General features: G+C 59.7%; 1 protein-coding gene across 8 annotated transcripts in view; it reads left to right on the forward strand.

The window, feature by feature from the left end:
- The window catches only part of MPRIP (myosin phosphatase Rho interacting protein), an 81,973-nt gene continuing 65,475 nt past the window's right edge, over positions 1 to 16,498 (forward strand). For 5 of the 8 annotated variants that reach the window (XM_055806771.1, XM_055806772.1, XM_055806770.1 and 2 more), the window contains exons 1-3: positions 1 to 548; positions 11,746 to 11,823; positions 13,984 to 14,049. In XM_055806771.1, coding sequence (XP_055662746.1) covers positions 429 to 548; positions 11,746 to 11,823; positions 13,984 to 14,049 — 264 coding nt within the window. In that variant the 5' untranslated portion in view covers positions 1 to 428. The remainder of the gene's footprint in view (positions 549 to 11,745; positions 11,824 to 13,983; positions 14,050 to 16,498) is intronic. The other 3 variants (XM_055806775.1, XM_055806776.1, XM_055806777.1) reach the window with 3 other exon arrangements.

Consider the following 16,498-nt stretch of genomic DNA (forward strand, 5'->3'; position numbering starts at 1 on the left):
CCGCCTGGCTCCGCGACGCTGGAAACTTTGCGGGCAGCGCAGTCGGCAGCGGCGGCCGCAGCGCCGAGCACCGCCGGGGCCCGCACCGCACCGCACCGCCCCCCGCTGCCCCCCGCGGCCCCCCGCTGCCCCCCGCGGCCCCCCGCGGCCCCCGGCCATGCGCGCCCGCTGAGCCGCAGCGGAGGCGGCCGCCGGGCAGTTTGCTGCCGTCCCCGGTTTTAATTTGATCTCTTATTTATCAGGGTTTGGGCTTTTTGTGTGATTGTTTTGCGGTGGGTTTTTTGTTTTTGTGGTGTTTGTATTTTTTTTGTGACGCCCCCCTACCCCCACCCCCCCGCGCTCGGCGGCGGCCGCGGGGCGGCGATGGGCGCGGCGGGCGGGCGCTCCGCGGGGCGCTGAGCGGGCGCGCAGTGGGCGCGGGGCGCGCCATGGCCGCCAAGGACAACCCCTGCAGGAAGTTCCAGGCCAACATTTTCAACAAGAGCAAGTGCCAGAACTGCTTCAAGCCCCGCGAGTCCCACCTGCTCAACGACGAGGACCTTAACCAGGTGCGACCTGCCCCCCCCCCAACAACCCCGCTGGTTTCCCCCCCCCAAAAGCCGCCCCGCCCCCTGCCCGCCCCCACGCGGGGCCTGGGTCCCCGGGGGTGTCAGCTGGCCTCGTGGGTAGCCCGGGGTCTCGTGGGTACCTGGTGGCCCCCCGGGTACCTCAGATTCCGCTGGGTAGCTTAGGGTCCCGTGGGTGGCCCCTTGGATGGCCCAGGACCCTATAGACAGCGCAGGGTCCCAGGGATGGCTGGGGGTCCCTGGGGCAGCGCGGGGGTCCCATGGGTGCCTGCTGGCCCCGGAGCTACCGTGGGTGCCTGTGGGGTCTCCAGGGGTCCTGTGGGGTGCCTGCTGGCCACCTAGATACTGTGGGGCCCCGTGAGTGCCTTGTGCTCCTGTGAGCAGCGTGGGCTGTTGGAGCGGTGTGGGGTCCCGTGGGGTGCCCGCTCACCCCATGGATAGTGCAGGGACCCACAGGTATCCATGAACCCCACAGGGTGTTTGGGAGCCCTGTGGGTGCTGTCTGGTCCCGTAGGGTGTCTAGGGGTCCCATGAGGTGCCTGCTGACCCCAGGGGTGGTGTGGGATCCCATGGAGTGCCTACTGACCCCGCGGAGAGCACAGGGGCCCACAGGTATCCATGAACCCCACAGGGCATTCAGGAGGCCCGTGGGTGTTGTCTGGTCATGTGGGGTGTTTAGGGGTCCTGTGGGGTTTATGGTGACCGTGTGGTGTCCCCTGGGGTTCCTGCTGACCCCAGGGGTGGCGTGGGGTCCCATGGGGTGCCTGCTGACCCCACAGATAGCCATGGCCCCCCACTGCCCACTCCCCTGGACCCTCGCCCCGTTCCTGAGGCCGGCAGCGCCTGCACTGGGGGTGATCCCAGCTCGTCTCGGGGTGCCCAGCAGCAGGTGGGGGTATCCTGTGGGCTCCATCCAAAGATCCCGAAAGTCCTGGGAAAAACTCGGCTGCCAACAAAACATCCCCTCCTGGAGGCGCTGGACGTGGCCTCTCCCACCCTACAGCCCCCGGCTTTCCCAGGGGGTCGGGAGAAGACCCCTGCCCCTTCCCGGCGAGGCTCAGCGCGGCCAGGCCGGGGGGCGGCCAGGGCTGGGCCTTCCTCCTCTTCCTCCCAGGCCTGACGCAGGCCCCAGGCTGGCGCGGCCGTAGCGGGGGGTGTTTGGGGTGCGGGGGCCCGTGCGTGGTGTGGGGTAGGGGGCTGCGCTCCCTCCTCCCGCACCTTCCCGGGCCGGGGCTGACATCCCTGCTCCCGATCCTATTATGGCAATGAGATCAGACATATTGCTGTGCTCGCTGGGGGGGCCTGGGGGGGGTGGGTGTATAATGAAATCTGAGGGCTAATATGGAAAAAATGTAACTGGAAAAAATGCCGTGGTGTGTGCGGGAAGGGGCGGGCGGTGGGGAGCGTCGTGGCTGTGCCCAGACAAAGGAGCTATCCCGGAGGGGGTTCGGGAAGAGCCCCCCGCTCCTGGCTGGCCGCTTCCTGCTGCCCCACCTGGGTTCTGCTGCCTGCTGGGTGCAGTGCGTTTGTGTTTTTACTGGGGGGGCTCAAAGCGTTGCACGCTGCCCCCATAGTGCCTGCCTGGCCCTGCTGTGGGGGGCCTGCTGCCCTCCCTGGGGACCCAGAGCCGTGTTTTGGGCAGCCCCTCGTTTGCTTTGTTCCCGTATGGGGTGGCGGGTGGCCCTGGTGGCTGCCACCACCACCGGGCTCCTGTAGGGATGGGGTCAGCCCCGTGCCTGGATCCAGGCCCTGAGTGGGGGCTCCGGTTGGGAAAACAGCGCAATCCTGCTCGGCTTCTCCCTTGCAGCTGGGGTGAAGTAATCCCGCTTCCCAGATAAGATGGTGGCTCTGGTAGCGTGATGCACGCACGCACCCTCCCGCCCTGCTGTGCAGCCCCCAGTGCTGAGGAGCCCCCGGCAGTGGCCAGCCCGGTGCTTGCCCCCTACCCTGCCCACCTCCCCTCCGAATTCATGCCCCTTGTCGGAGGAGGAGGCTCTGTGCTCCGGCGGTGAGCCTGGCTGGATGTGTGGGGGTGTGCTCGCTCCAAAGCACACCCAGGAATAACGGTTCATTTAACAGCTCTAAATGGTTTTGCTGCTTTAACTTTTGGGTTTTTTTATAAGCTTGGTTGGGTAGGGGGGATCCCATGTTGCAGTGTGGGGGCTCCATGCTCAGCGCGTCCCACTCTTCCCCCTGGACAGGGATCGTGTTGGTGATTGCCTAGAGTCAGGCTAGAAAAGCTCTTTTGAGTCATCTGACCTTTCTACTTGGCTTGCAGGAAAGGTGAAGGTACTTCACACTTACGCACTCGTGTCTTTTTTGGACTTTTATATCAGAATACCTGCGTGGGTGTTAGGAGCTGCCCCTCCTGCTTCCCGGGGTGCTCCAGGGTGCTGGAGCCACTCGGGGCAGAGACTGGTGCGTGTTTGCGAAGAGTCACAAATATTTAGCGTTGGTAGTGGATTCCCATCGTACTCGGGAACGGAGTTAGGAGTGGGGCTGGGAGGGGGAAATCCAGCCCCAAACATCAGGATTAATGAGCTGGAGCTCTCTAATAATAATCAGACTTAGCGTTTCCAACTTCAAAGGGCTGCGCAGATGCTAAGTCTCTAATCCCGGGAGCGCTGTGTTCACGAGTTGTTTTTGTGCGTGGCTGTGCTGCTGGACGGGGGTCAGTGTGACTTGGGGTGGCTATGTGTGGTCCCACCACCTGTTGGAGCCCTGGCTGTCCCCCCCCCCCCGGGGCTGCTGAAGGGAGGTGACATGCCCTTGACATTCCGCCCTCCACCCCCCCACCCCAACCTACGTTTGACCTTCTGGGGTGCCCACATGGCATGGGGAAAACTGGGTCAGTCGCCATGTCTGCTTCCCCCCCTGGGAAGGTCTGTTGCTGTGGGTCTGTCCTGATGACCCTGGGCGCTGGTGTGGGTGCTCGGAGCCCTGCGATCCTGTGCTGTGGCAGGATCTAGCCCGTGGTCCCTGGCAGACACGATGCTGTTGATGGCTCTGTCCTGGCTGCTCCACCCACCTGTCACCAGCTCTCCTTGTGCTGCCCCTTTCCTGGCAAGGGAGAAATTCCCTTTTCATGGGAATTCCCTCTTTTCCTGGCAAGGCGTGCCTGCGCTGGCACCGCACGGTCCCCTTTAACCTCCTGCAGACCTTGTGTGGAGGTCAGCTTTCCAGACCCTGCCCTGGGAAGATGGATGGGACCCTCTTCCATCTCCAGGAAGAAAGCTGGCCTGGCCAGCGGGACCCTCTTCCCAAGGAAGCCACCCAGGGCCCTGCTGGACCATAGGGGTGTCCCCATGGGGTCCCTGCTCTCCATGCTGGCTGGCCCAGGCCGAGCTGTGCTGGTGCACACATGCCTTTGGTTCCTAGGGAAGATGAAGCCCCCCACAACAGGAACAGGCTGGGAATTAACCTCAAAATTACGCTTGGCCTGAATTGGAAAAGCAGAGTGTAAAGCAGTTGCTTTTAATGTTCTCCATGCGTGTGCTCTCTCGGGGCATGGGGACTGGCACAGATAGAGGAATTTCAAGACGTCTTTCCAGCTACCAGTGGGGGGGTTTTTTCGGTTTTTTTCTTTTTTTTTTTTTTTTTTTTTTTTTTTGAGATCTGGGCATGGATGCCCAGAGGACCACCCAGTTAGAAAATGGAGCTCACAGACTTTTCCCACTGCCTCCTCTTGCCCCGGCCTGTGACACCCCTGCCCAGCAGTGGAGGGGTGTGTGTGTGTGGTTATTTCCACCTCTCCTCTGTTGGACTTTATCACTTTCCTACTGTTCTGGCCTCTAAACAGCTGGCCACCAGCAGCCCTGGGACTGGAGAGTGTCGACTGGGCTCGCAGACTTGGCTTTGCTCTGGGGCATTGCATTGATGGGGCTGTGATGCCCTGGGCCAGGGTCTTATCCTGGCTCTGTGCATTGTCCAAAGGGCAAAAAGGTGAGGTATTGTGTCCTGGGCCTGCTTTTGCCTCCACCCTGTACTCCTTGGGGGAGGAGAAGCCCCTCTTTCCTGGAAAGCAGCCCCCACACTTGCATTCCCTGCTCCCAGCTGCTTGTATCATGCTGCAAAAATCCGCCTGTACTTGACTAATGATTAGGACTGAACAGGGGAAGATTCTCTGCAAATGTCAAACCCGCCTCCATCGGTGGCTGCAGCGGGCAGGGCCGTGGGGGGCACAGCCAGAGGAGCTGGGGTGGGCAGGGTCATGGTGGCTGTCCCCCACGGGCAGCATCCCACCCTTGGAGAGTGGCATGCAGGCGGTGAAGGCAGTGGGTTCTCGGGGGGGAGTGTCAAGTTGGGTGCTGTGGTCAGCTTTGGGTGCACTAAACCCTCTGTGTGGCCCAGGGGAAGGGACATGGTGGTGCCTTTGGGTGCTGGAGAGCCGTCTGCTTTGCACACTTATTTGCTGCTGTTTTTTTTACATGGCGCTGCACCTTATCTGCTCTGGCACACTCCAGCACTCTGGAGAGATGTTGTGGCTTCTCCCAGGTGCTGAGGAAGCCCCATCGTGAGAGGTGTTTAGATACGCCTGCGGGCTTTGGGGCTGCTCGAGGAGGGCGTGCTGGGATTACAAAGCCCGTCCCTTCCCACTTCCATTTTGCTGCTGCTGGACAAATGGTGCTGACCGCAGCCGACCCCTTCCAGCTCTTGCTCCAGCCGCCCAAGCCGATGGCAGTGCTTGGACCCAAGTGCAGCCCTGGTGCCAGGGCCAGGGTATTTGCAGAGAGACGGGCCGTTTGCACGGAGGGTGAATTCAACCTTTCCCCTTCCTGTTCCTCTGGTCGGTCGGTCACTCCCGCTGCCCACGCAGCAACCTGCCCTGGTAACTTTGTTCCTTGGGGTTTGCCGACAGCTGGGTCACGGTTGCCGGTGTGCCGTGCACGGTGACTGCCGGCCACCCCACGGCAGTGGCACCTTGTGCTTCTCGTGCCCCAGGTCCAGTCTGGTCTGGTTTGGCCTCTTCCTGCACAGTGAGATGTGTTGGTGGAGAAAACCTGGCCTGGGTGATTTGGAGCTTCGGCAGCAGCCAGGTCATGCCCACACCTGTGCTGCACAAGTATATTTTTGCAGGAGGTGGATGGAGAGATGGCTGTCACCACGTGTCCAGGGTGGTCCCCGGGAGATGCCCAGGTCTTGGCCTAGAAAAAGCACAATTTGGGCTGAGCCCAGGGACAGCGAGCAGCTGGATGTGGAGCTGGGGGATAGAGAGTGCTTTTGCTCCAGGAGCGGCTGTGGACACCCACTGGCAGCACAGCAGCCTCCTGCGCTGGGGTTTGGCCCTGCTCCGTCGTGCATCGCCAAGTGACATACAGTGGAGGGGAAATACTGTACAGGCAGGGAAACAGAGATGTAAGCGGCTTAACCACCGAGGCTGGGCAATGTCCCCGGCCCTTGGGATTGCCGCCGGAGCATGGGTTTGCACAGCGGTGTTTGCAGAGCCTCCCGCCGGCCGGGGTCGCAGGTCTCCAGCGGTCCATGCAGCAGCCCGCTGCGAGCGTGCAAAATGTTAAGTGATGCCTGTCTCTCAGTTCCTAAAAGCTGTGCTGTGGGCAGGAAAGCCTGCTTGGGTATTGCATCCCATTCCCCTCCCAAACACCATGTCACCTTCCTCATTCCTGCCAGGTGATGGCTGCTCTGACTCGCCCATCAGCGATGTTCTCTCTGGCTCCAAGGTGTGCATAACTGAGCAGAGCTGAAACCACCCAGATTTCCTCTTTCAAGGTTGCAACAACAGCATTTGTGGTGACTTTCCCCTTGAGCTGTGCTAGAAATGGGTCCCTGCCTCTGGGGAACCCTGAGTGGTTCAGGAGGCGGTGGGCAGGGGACCTTACTGTCTCCACTCTGGGGGCCATGCTCTCCTGCGGGTCTGGCTGAGAGCTGTGACCCTGTTGCCCTGCCCTGAGTGCAGGGAACAGCAGGCGCTGCTGCTGCTTTCAAAGAAGCTCCTTTTGGTGAATATTTGGACTGAACACATAGAGGTGGTGAGACAGGAGTTACCATGGGTTTACCCACAGCCTTGGCCAGGCTGGGGACATCGGACATCGCTTTCTCGTGGGGTTGCTGGAAGCCCTGGCACTGCTTCCCTCGTGCACAGGGCTCTCTGTATTCAGTGGTGGAGGCAGAGGCTAAAGCTCCGCTGCAATGGTCCATTTTTTTTTCCCCTTCCCGCTCTGTTGCCAAGCCTGAACAAAACAAGCCCTGCCTCCACCCGAGACAGGCTGATTACGTCTGCCGGCAGCCTAAACAGATTATCCCTCCCGCCACGCGCTCGGAGCCAGGGCTCTCCTGGCGATGGATTCAGACTTCCCTCGGAGCACGTTGGGGTGGGTGGGGACTGGCTGTGGGGGCATCCCCAGCCCACCTGGCTGTCCCGGCACCCCGATGGGGATGTGGGTGCTCTGCCAGGGAGCTGAATTTGGGCCCTAAGAGGAGATGTGGATGTCAGCAAAGCTCTCCTGTTCCACCTTGTGCTGTGAGCTCCTGTGGGGCACTGCGTGGCCGGTGCTGTGCGACTGCTCAGTGCTGCCAAGCACCCTGCTTGGCTGGCTGGTTTGCGTTGGGGAGGGAGGAGGTGAAGGTACCACGGACAAACACAGCAGACGTGAAATTCCATCCAACAGGCGTGCTGCTTGGTGTCGCAGCCCACCTCCAGCCCTGTGACCTGGCGCTCTGTGGGTTGTTATGCTCCTGTGACCTGTTCTGCCTGCTGGAAGCGGGTGATGGTGCCTTCTCTGCCCTGGGGATGTGCAGAGGTTCCTTGATCACCATGGACTTTGGAAGTGCTGAGTGGTTCTGCATATCTGTGGATCCCAGTCCCTTGGCTGCTGGGAATTGCATTCCCAGTGCTGGTGAAGCTGGTTGGGGTGGGGTGACTTGTGTCCGGGCCTGGGCAGCATCAGCGCAGCAGCCTGACAGCTTTGTGTAAACGGAGCTGGGGCCGCTTCGTTCTCCACTTCCTCCCACCCGTGTGCTGCCAGTGCTGGCCTGGGTGCTCGGCTGGAGGCGGCGTGTGTCCCCCTCCCCGTGATGCAGCACAGAGCTGCAGGCCCAGGGCACCGATGCAGTGGCTGGGGCAGCGACCTGAGAGGCAGGTGAGGGGCTGTGAGCACCCGCAGCACAGCTCCAGTGGTGGGCCCTGAAGCTAAGCAGGGCCGGGCAGGATCAGAGGTGGGATGGGATATGATACCTGGGAGTTCCCAGAGGTGCGACAGGAAGCGGAGCGGTGACGCTGGGGCGTTTCTGCATGAGTCAGCCTCTGCTGGTCCCACAGGCCGTGATGGAACTGGCCACTGTGGGGCTCCAGCCCAGCCGCATGTCCCATGCAGTGGTGCCCCTGGAAGGTGCTGAGGCTATATCACGGGTTTTTTGGGTGCTGAGGTGCCGGCAGATCTCCCAGAGTGGTGAGGCACTGGCTTAGGCACCTCCTGGCCAAGGTCATGGCGGGTGGTTGGCTCCATCACCGCAAGCCGTGCCAGAGGAACCGGCTCTCCTCTTCCTGCCTGCCCTGCGAGTGTTGCCCCACCCTATACATGGATGCATCGCGCTGACAGTAGCTGCCTTCCACTCTGCTTTCCACATCATTTTGTGGCTCACCCCTTCGGCCACGTATCGTCTGAATAAAAGCAAAGCTGCCCAGTACCCAAGCATCCTGCGTGGCTGCTTCCTGCGGAGAAACCGCCTGGAGCTGCCCTTCGAACGTCGTCAGACCTTGCGGGAGGTGGACAGGGCTCTGCGTGGCCAAAGGCATCCTGGGAGCCCCGGGACTGCTCTAATGCCATCCCTTAATGTGAGGTTGGACGGATCTGCTTGGGCAAGGGAAGTTTTTGCTCTGAGCTCTTGCTCAGTGCTGGGTGTTCCATTTTCCTCCTCTTGCTGAGCTCTCCGGAGAAAGCTGAGCTGGTGCGAAGCGACGTGCGGCTCTGGCTCCATCCTGGTGTGGTAACACTCCCCTGGACCAGCCTCCCACAGCGGCTTCAAGAAGGTTTATTTTAAACCTTGCTTCAGCAGGGCCATTCCAATGCAGGTGTGGTGGGTTTATTTCAGACACTTTATGCGCTGATTCATATCCCTTTTATTTATGCTTACCTCTCTGGGCATTTGCTTGGTTTTAGCAGTAGCTTGTTTTAGTTTGCCTTTAAAAAGCGCTGCTGCGTGTTCATCTGTTGGTGGGTGGAACCAGGCTGCCCACGCCGGCTGGCTCTAATTCATACCTTTCAGCTATTTTGGTTTCAATATCTGAAATTGGATGCTTCTGCTGAAATAAGTATAGCCCACTGGTGCGTTTTTGTGACACCCGTGAAGAAATGACTGTGCTCCATGTTAAGGGCATGTATTTCAGGTGCTTGGTGCTTTATATGTGGTCAGTTGAGCCAGAATTGGGGTGTTTGAGGGCAAAATGATGTCTGCTGAAGGTTGTGAGCCAGGCAGGGTTTCGTGCCTGTAATAGTGGGTTAAGGCTGCTCGGTGCTGGCCCTGGTGGTGGTGTCCTCCGTTTGGGTTTCACGGTTACTTCCTCCCTGGTGTGGCACTCAGAATTGCGTACTACCTGTCACACGCGGTGCTGTGTGTGGCTGGATGCTGCTGGGGTGCGCAGGGTGGCGTGGGATAGTCCTCTTGGGTGGGGGTGGGGGGAGCTGCAGTGCTGGGGCTTGGGTCAGAGAGAGGTTTTGCTCGTGGGGCTTTGCTGGGGTGAGCTCTTGGCCATGCCTAGGGTCTCTGCTGGGGCACGGAGGGGAAGATCAGGGGGTGGAGGAAGGCTGAGCCTTGGGAACAGCTCTGCTGCCCGTAGTGTCACCGCTGGGGGATCCTTGGGACTCCACCTTGGCATGGCGGTGCTGAGTGCTGGGGATGCTGCGTCCTGCCTGTGCTGTCATCTGCTTCCTTGTTCCTGGGTGGTGGAGGCTACCTGCAATGACTTCTCCAGCACCAGAGCCGGTTGCTCAGGGCTCACCGCGTTGCCTCTCATGGGAGTTTGGGGACCCTCTTCCCTGCTGCAGTGGCTCGTTGAAGGTGCTTCCTGGCTCTCTGGTGGGTCATCCTTAGCCATTTATTTGCAATTTTGCTTTTCCCCCCTGTAAAACAGAAGAGAAATTTGGGAAAGGCGTTGTAGGTGGCTCTGCCCAAGCCACACGGGAGACCGCGGCCCCGTCCTGGCATGGTAGGGAGCGGCAGGAGCCCCCCACTCCAAAGTCCTCCCCTGGCGTGGGCATGGATGCGTCACGGGTGCCTTTGGGTGGGGGCATGGGGCGGGCTGCCAGCGGGACGCACCGGGGGAGTGGCGGAGCACGGCTCACCCGCTGGGCGCTGGCAGCGTGGGCGGCGCGGGGCCGGGCGCAGAGCGGGTGCTGAGCGGGTGCCGCGCCGGCTGGGGGGCAGCGTGGGGGCCATGGGCGAGCAGGGCGCCAGCACCCAGGTGAGCAGGACAGGGCTGGTGGGGGGCTCCTCGCCAAACCCGGGGAGGGCTGGGGGCTGCCGGGCCAGCAGGGTGCCCTCCTGTGCCAGCGTGGCCCCCGGTGTGGGTGAGGCTCGTGCTGATCGTGGGAACAGGCGGGCGCAGGGATGCCCCGGGCCCCGGGGAGGGAGGGAGGGAAGCAACTCCCCCCCAACTGGATCCCACTCCCAGCACTCATTTTTATTGTTTTTAATCCCCTTTACAGAGAGGGGGAAGGAAGGAAGGTCTTCTCAAATCATGTTTTCCCGGCTGCCGGGAGAGCAACACCTAGAGCTGATATGTCATGTTCTCAGGGGGGGATAAGAGATTTTTGTTATTTCTTTTTCACTTTACAAACAGTAAAAGGGCTCCTCCGGCTTGTTTCCAGTTTGCTTACTCAGTGCTTCATGCATTTGACAGTTTTTGGTGCATAGGCAGTTTCTTCTATTGTTTGCAGGGATTTTTCCAGAGGGGAAACTTTTTTTTTTAACATTACAAAACCACAGAAACTGGCAGGAGGAATCTAGGGGAGGTACTGAATTGGAAACGGTTTTAAGCTTTAAGGGGAGAGAGTTAAAAAAAGAGAAAAAAAGAACGAAAGCAATGAGATTAACCAAATAATTTTGAGAGGAGCTGGGAACATGTGTCCTTGTCACTGTGCGGCTGGGCTGGGCGTGCACGGATGTTTCATGGTGGAAAGCAGCGTCCCTGGACCCAGGGGCTCCCGAAGCTGGATCTGCCCTGGGTTTCCTCCCTCCCGGCCCATCCCAGTACCTCTGCGGAGCCGCCTCACTGGTGTGGCAATGCCGTGCCACTCTTGCACACCAGCGTTTGGCCCCAACCCTTGCCAGGAATGGAGTTGGCTAATAGCTTGCAGCATGACAGGCAGCAGGAACGGTGCCCATAGGACTTTGCGGAGGAGGACATGCCTGGTGCCCATCCCCATCCCACTGCTCGCCATCACCTGGGTCTGCTTCGCGCCTGCCACTTCTGTGCCCAAACCACTGGTGGAGAGAGCCTGGATATTTTTTTTCCACTGATAAACGGCAGTGCTGCAAGACATTTCTTTCCGGGTATTCTTTCCCTTTCTCTTCCCGCCTGGCCGAATGAGCTGTTTTCCCTCTGCCTGGCTCTGACCTTCCTGCGTGCTCGGCCGTGGGCTGCTGGAAGCCGCTGGTGGGGAGGAGCAGGCTGGCAGGGGCCACCCCTGCGGGGAAACGGGTGTTGGATGTGCACGGCACGGGAAGCGGCTGTGAGCTGGAGAACTGCCAGCACTGGGTAGTTTTTCCTCTCTTAATTAACAAAAGGAAAACATCGAGCTCTCCTTTGGAGTATGTTTTTGCTTTGGAGTAGAGGCACGCTGCCGATGGCGAGGGGAAGAGATGTCTGTGAGGACGGGCTCTGCAGCTTGGCAGTACCTGGGAGGTTGATGCTCTCGGTGCAGTGCCATGCAGAAACGGCAGTTTAGTGTTTGTGGCTGGGATTTTACCCCATTCAGAGTCCTCATTTCAGTCCCGTTTGCACGTAGCGTACATAACACCACGGGCTGCCATCAGGCATCGTGTTCCCTGCACTGGCAGGGCTGAGTTTGCCTGTGTGCAGGAGCCTGAACTCATGCTGCTGCCTTCATACCGGGCACTGGTGTGGTTTCCTGTGGTCCCTGACCATCGATGCCCCACGGTGCTGGTCACTGTGAGCCAGTTTCCTCTGTGCCTGATGTATTTCTCTGCTGTTTCTTTGCAGGCCAAACCCATTTACGGCGGCTGGCTGCTGCTGGCCCCAGAAGGAACGGACTTTGACAACCCTGTCCATCGCTCGCGGGTAAGGGAAGCAGAGATGTCCTCTCCTCATGCTGTGGGTGGGGGTGGCAGGAGCAGCAGTGAGGGCCTGTCTGTGCCCGCATAGACGGCTGCAGCCCTGGGATTGCCGCAGGCATCTCCATGCACCCAGCCCCTTGTGCAAACCAGGAAACCAGGAGATGTTTCCTGCAGCAGGGCTTGAATGCCTTCTCTGGGATGTGAAGTGTCTGTGCTGGGCAGCAGGCTGGGGCACTGCACGTGCTGGGCAGGCTCAGTCCATGCAGTTTTATTGCATGCTGCTGTTGCTTCTAGATGCCTTGATGCTGCTCTGGTTGGCATCTGGTTGGCCTGACATGTGCCACACTGTTGGGAAGGTGCTCAAGCTGGCAGGATTTGGGCTGTGCTGGGACCATCAGTAAGGCAACCACTTTCCCTTTGGAGCTTGGAAACAGCTGCTTTATTTTCTGCAGCTCATCACGGGCATGCCCAGAGCCCTGGAGGGAGGCTGCATCCCATCCACTGATGCAGATACCTACCCCTGTGCCAGGCAGATCCTGCAGCAAGGAAGGGGGTGAGAGGTGGTTCCCATGCGCTATAACCCTGCAGAGCTCTGAAGCCTGGCAGCAGAGACCCGCAGACAGAGTGGGGCACACTCGGCTCCTGCCTAAAGGGGTTTGCTTGTGCCTTGGAGAAACAACAGCATCGTGGGGGGTTGGAGCATGCGCTGCTTTCCTGCCCTGGGAGGTGTGAGGCCCATAAGGGCATGGCCAGGCTGACGTCCTTTCACCACTGGCTTGTGACGAAGACTCCCAGCCTGTCCCCAAGCTGCTTTTCCCGGGAACTTGCTGCTGAGGCCGCCAGGACAGGGCTGTTTTCTGCGTGGGAGGGATGGCAATGGTCCGTGAACCTTCTGTCACGCAGCCAAAATGCTCTTGGAGCTGCTAGTAATAAAAAAAAAAATAAAAATTCTCCCGAGTGAACAAGAATTGAGTTCTGAGTTCAGCCTGGGGTATATGGGTCATTATTTGGAGTCACATCTAGTCGTAGGCTGGCCCAGCATTAAGGGGACATGGGACTCTGGTCCCCCCCAGAGCAGAGGCTGCCCGCTAAGCTGCGGCATGCAGAGGTCCACAGGGTCCTCCACAGTTTTGCTTGTCCCTGAGGACCTTGGACTTTGCCTGGAGGGCTGAGAAAAGCAAGATAAGAGTTGCTGCACTGGGGCTATGAATCTAGGACCTTTTTTATTTCAGCCTGCTCAACCAGTTTTTGCTCTTGGCTGAAAACAACCTGGCACACAGCAAAAAAAAAAAAGGCCATTTTCCAGCCAGATCAGTTCTCCAATCTGTTTTGCTGCGTGGCTACAGAAGCAGCAGTGCCAGCACAGTGCCAGGGGAAGCAGGACCACCAGGGCAGTACCTCCCCTGGAGGTGCAGCCACCAGCCAAATCGAGCTCAGGCACTGCTAGGGGACATCTAACATGACACCCTGTCACCCTGCAGGGCCAGGGCTGGAATAGATGACACAGGATGAAGCTGAGGGCTGGGAGCACTTAGGTGAGGGATCCTTCTGGTGACCTGCATATCTTGAGTCTCTTGGAGAGCAGTGATGGGACTTGTGGGCTTCCTTTGGGAGAGGAGGAAAGTCCTCGTTCCAGCCTAGGAGCTGGAGGCTTTTGTCACTGGTTATTTTTGTCCCCTGTGTGGTTAAACCAGGCCAGCTTGGGGTCTGTCTGGACGCAGAGAGGAATGGGATGGGGAAGCAACCCCGAAACAGCCGCCTCTTGGGTGCCCGCAAAGCCAGGCAGTAAATCGGCACGGGGCAATGCGGGCTGCTACGAGCAGACCTCCGGCAGAGCTGAGCTTTGCTTTGCAAAGCCCACAGCACCCAGAACCGCTGGGTTTGGGGCGTGAGGGGCTGAGCAGGAATACTTCTGCGACATTCATCATTCTTTAGGAACGGTCTCCACAGTGCTGGGGGGAGGTCCGCCCTACTTTTTTGGCAGCTGTGGGCCAGTGCTCAGTGAGACCTGAGCACATGTCCTGTTGTCACAAGTCCCCTGCCACGAAGGGATTTCAGTGTCTTTTCTCTGCCCCAGCTTTGCGGTGTGCAGCCCTGGTGCCCCCGATGAGGCCTGGGGACTGGTGGGCGCTGCCGTGACCCACCTTGCTCTCTTCTCTTGCAGAAATGGCAGCGTCGGTTCTTCATCCTCTACGAGCACGGGCTGCTGCGCTACGCCCTCGACGAGATGGTAAGTGCTGCTCGGCCAAGGCATGTGGCCACTGTGTTCAGGCTGTGGGGATCAGCCAGGGCCACCTCTGCTGCCCTTGGAGGAGCCTGGGGTGATGCTCCTGGTACGAGACATGAGGCGGTCTCTGCTATACTGGTGAAGAGTTGTGCTTGCTGGGTTTGACTTAATGCCAGGCTGGGTTTGCGTGGGAGCTTGGCGGACAGCCTGCGGAGGATGGTGGGTGTTTTGGAGGTGTGTGAGTCCTACCTGGCATGAGATCAATCAGTTGCCAACAGATCCTGCTCTGACAGGGAGTGCTGAGGGGTCCCCAAAGTCATCCCCTCTCCTTTCTGTCCGTTTCCTTGGTGCCAGCTGGGGTTTGGTGGCAGTGAATCGCCTTGGCAGTGCCTGGGAAGGAGGCCCTGTCTGGCGATGTCCATGGAAAGTAGGTCAGCTGGAACGCCTTCCTGCTGCTTGCCCGCCTCGGAGCCGCGGCACATTGCCGGCACTGTGGGGAGATGAAAGGAAGGGAAACCTGTCCACTGCGAGCCGCAGAGCAGGACTGGTGAGCCCAGCAGGGTCAGCCCAGCCGTGACCGCACAGGGCTGCTGATTTATCCTCCTGGCTACTGCAAGCTGAAGGCTGAGGCTGCTAGCACGGTGCAGCAGGCACCCATGTGCCGGGATCTGCCCCGGTGGGCGGCTCACAAAGCCAGGCGTGCCGGGATGCAGGGCAGTGCGTGCGCACGCGTGGGGCAGGGACGTGTGGGGACCTGTGGCAGGGAGGCTCCCTGTGAGGGCGGCACGTCTTGGTCCTCGTGCGATGCCTGCAGCGAGGGCACTGTGGGCTGGGGAGGCACAGCAGCACAGCGGGCGTTGCTCGAGTTTCATGCCTTGTTTGTTTGTATTTTTTCTTGGGGTTGATCCAAGTGCCCTAAATAATTTAAAGGTCTCTGGTAAGAGCAGTGGAGGCTTTTAATACGTTTTTAGTGTCTCAGCAACCTGGTTTCACAGTGGGCTGGTGTTTCATGTCCTGTGCTGACAGGAGAGCAGTGTGTGGCTGGCTGGAGTGGGGAGGTGCCCCAGTCTGAGGCAGAGGTGCGAGGATATTGGGAAACAAAGGTTTTGATTTTTTTGTTTGTTTGTTTGTTTGTTTGTTTTGCTGCTTGGTTATCCCGAGGAGGTTTACCTGCCCCGGTTGCTGCTGCGCCTGGGGAGGAGCAGGTGGGCCATGCCCCAGCCCCATGCCTCCTGGGCACCACAGGGGACCATGCCAGAGAGCACACGGGGAGCTAGGGGCATCCCACATTTCTCCAGGCTCCCCTTGTGCTTCTTCCCCTTGAGAAGGGAAAAAGTGGAAAAACCCAAACAAAAAGGGAGTACGCGCATGTGGAGCATGGGTCGGTGTCCCAGGCAGTGTGACATACCGCCATGCTGGCACCTCTCCAGTCTGGGCCCCCTCCTCGGCCACTGCTGGGTCCCTGCACCCCTCCAGCCCTGTGCGCCATGGGAGGGCTCTGACCCAGCTGGGAAGGGGCACTGGGACTCGCTGCCCCCACAGCCCTTTGTGGCATGATGGGTCGCACTGGAGGAGGGCAGGAGGGCTCAGTCTGGCCTCGCTGCAGCCATAGAGGGAGAAGATGGTCGTGGCTCCTTCCTACTCATTGGGATCTGACACATGGTGTAAAAATACCCTTCTGACCTTTCTGCGGAGCACAGCACTGCATGGGATCCACGCTGCTGTTAGCCCCAGCTCTGCTAAAGGTGTTGCTTGGGCACAGCCTCCCTCAGCCCCTTCCAGCTCATGGCACCAGAGCAACCGCTGCTGTGCTGGCTGAGCTGGGGCAGGCAGAAAAGCCCCCCAGCAGGAGGAAATGGGGATTTTTGTTGCTGCTCAGCCCATGCAAGACCAGGGCTGGGGGCCTGAGGAAGGACAGACTGTCACTGTCTTCTTCCTTACGTGGGAATGTGTCCTGTGGTGTATCCTCCGCTTGACCTTGGGGAAGGTTGTTTTTCCAAACTGCCAGCCCATGACCCCTCTGCATCGGGTGCCAGCAGGGCTCGGCTGGCGGGAGCGGGGCACCCCTTCTGGTAGCTCCTGATGCCCCTGCACAGCCCTGCCCTCGCTCCATCCCTGATGGCAGGGCCAGGCTGACTCCCTGCGTACCGGGAGGCTGTGTTTACAGCGGGTCAGGTACCTCCCACAGCTTTTGCTGCAGTCCCTGTGGGTAACCTGTGGCCATCACAGTGCGCTCTGGCAGGACCCTGATCCCAGTACCCCCCAGCTCAGAGCTTACACCAGAACCAAGTGTCTGCGCAGATGTTAGCGCTCAGCCCTCGGCTGGTGTGCACAAGAAGGGGGGACCTGTGTGGGGAGTAGCTGGGTGCAGCGTGTCGAGTGTTGGGGCTCAGCTGTGGTGCAGCTTTCCGTCCCAGGAAAGCATGGCTTGGAGGGTGCCACAGCTCCAGTG

Source organism: Falco peregrinus, chromosome 5 (assembly GCF_023634155.1).
Source record: "Falco peregrinus isolate bFalPer1 chromosome 5, bFalPer1.pri, whole genome shotgun sequence".
Taxonomy (NCBI): Eukaryota; Metazoa; Chordata; class Aves; order Falconiformes; family Falconidae; genus Falco; species Falco peregrinus.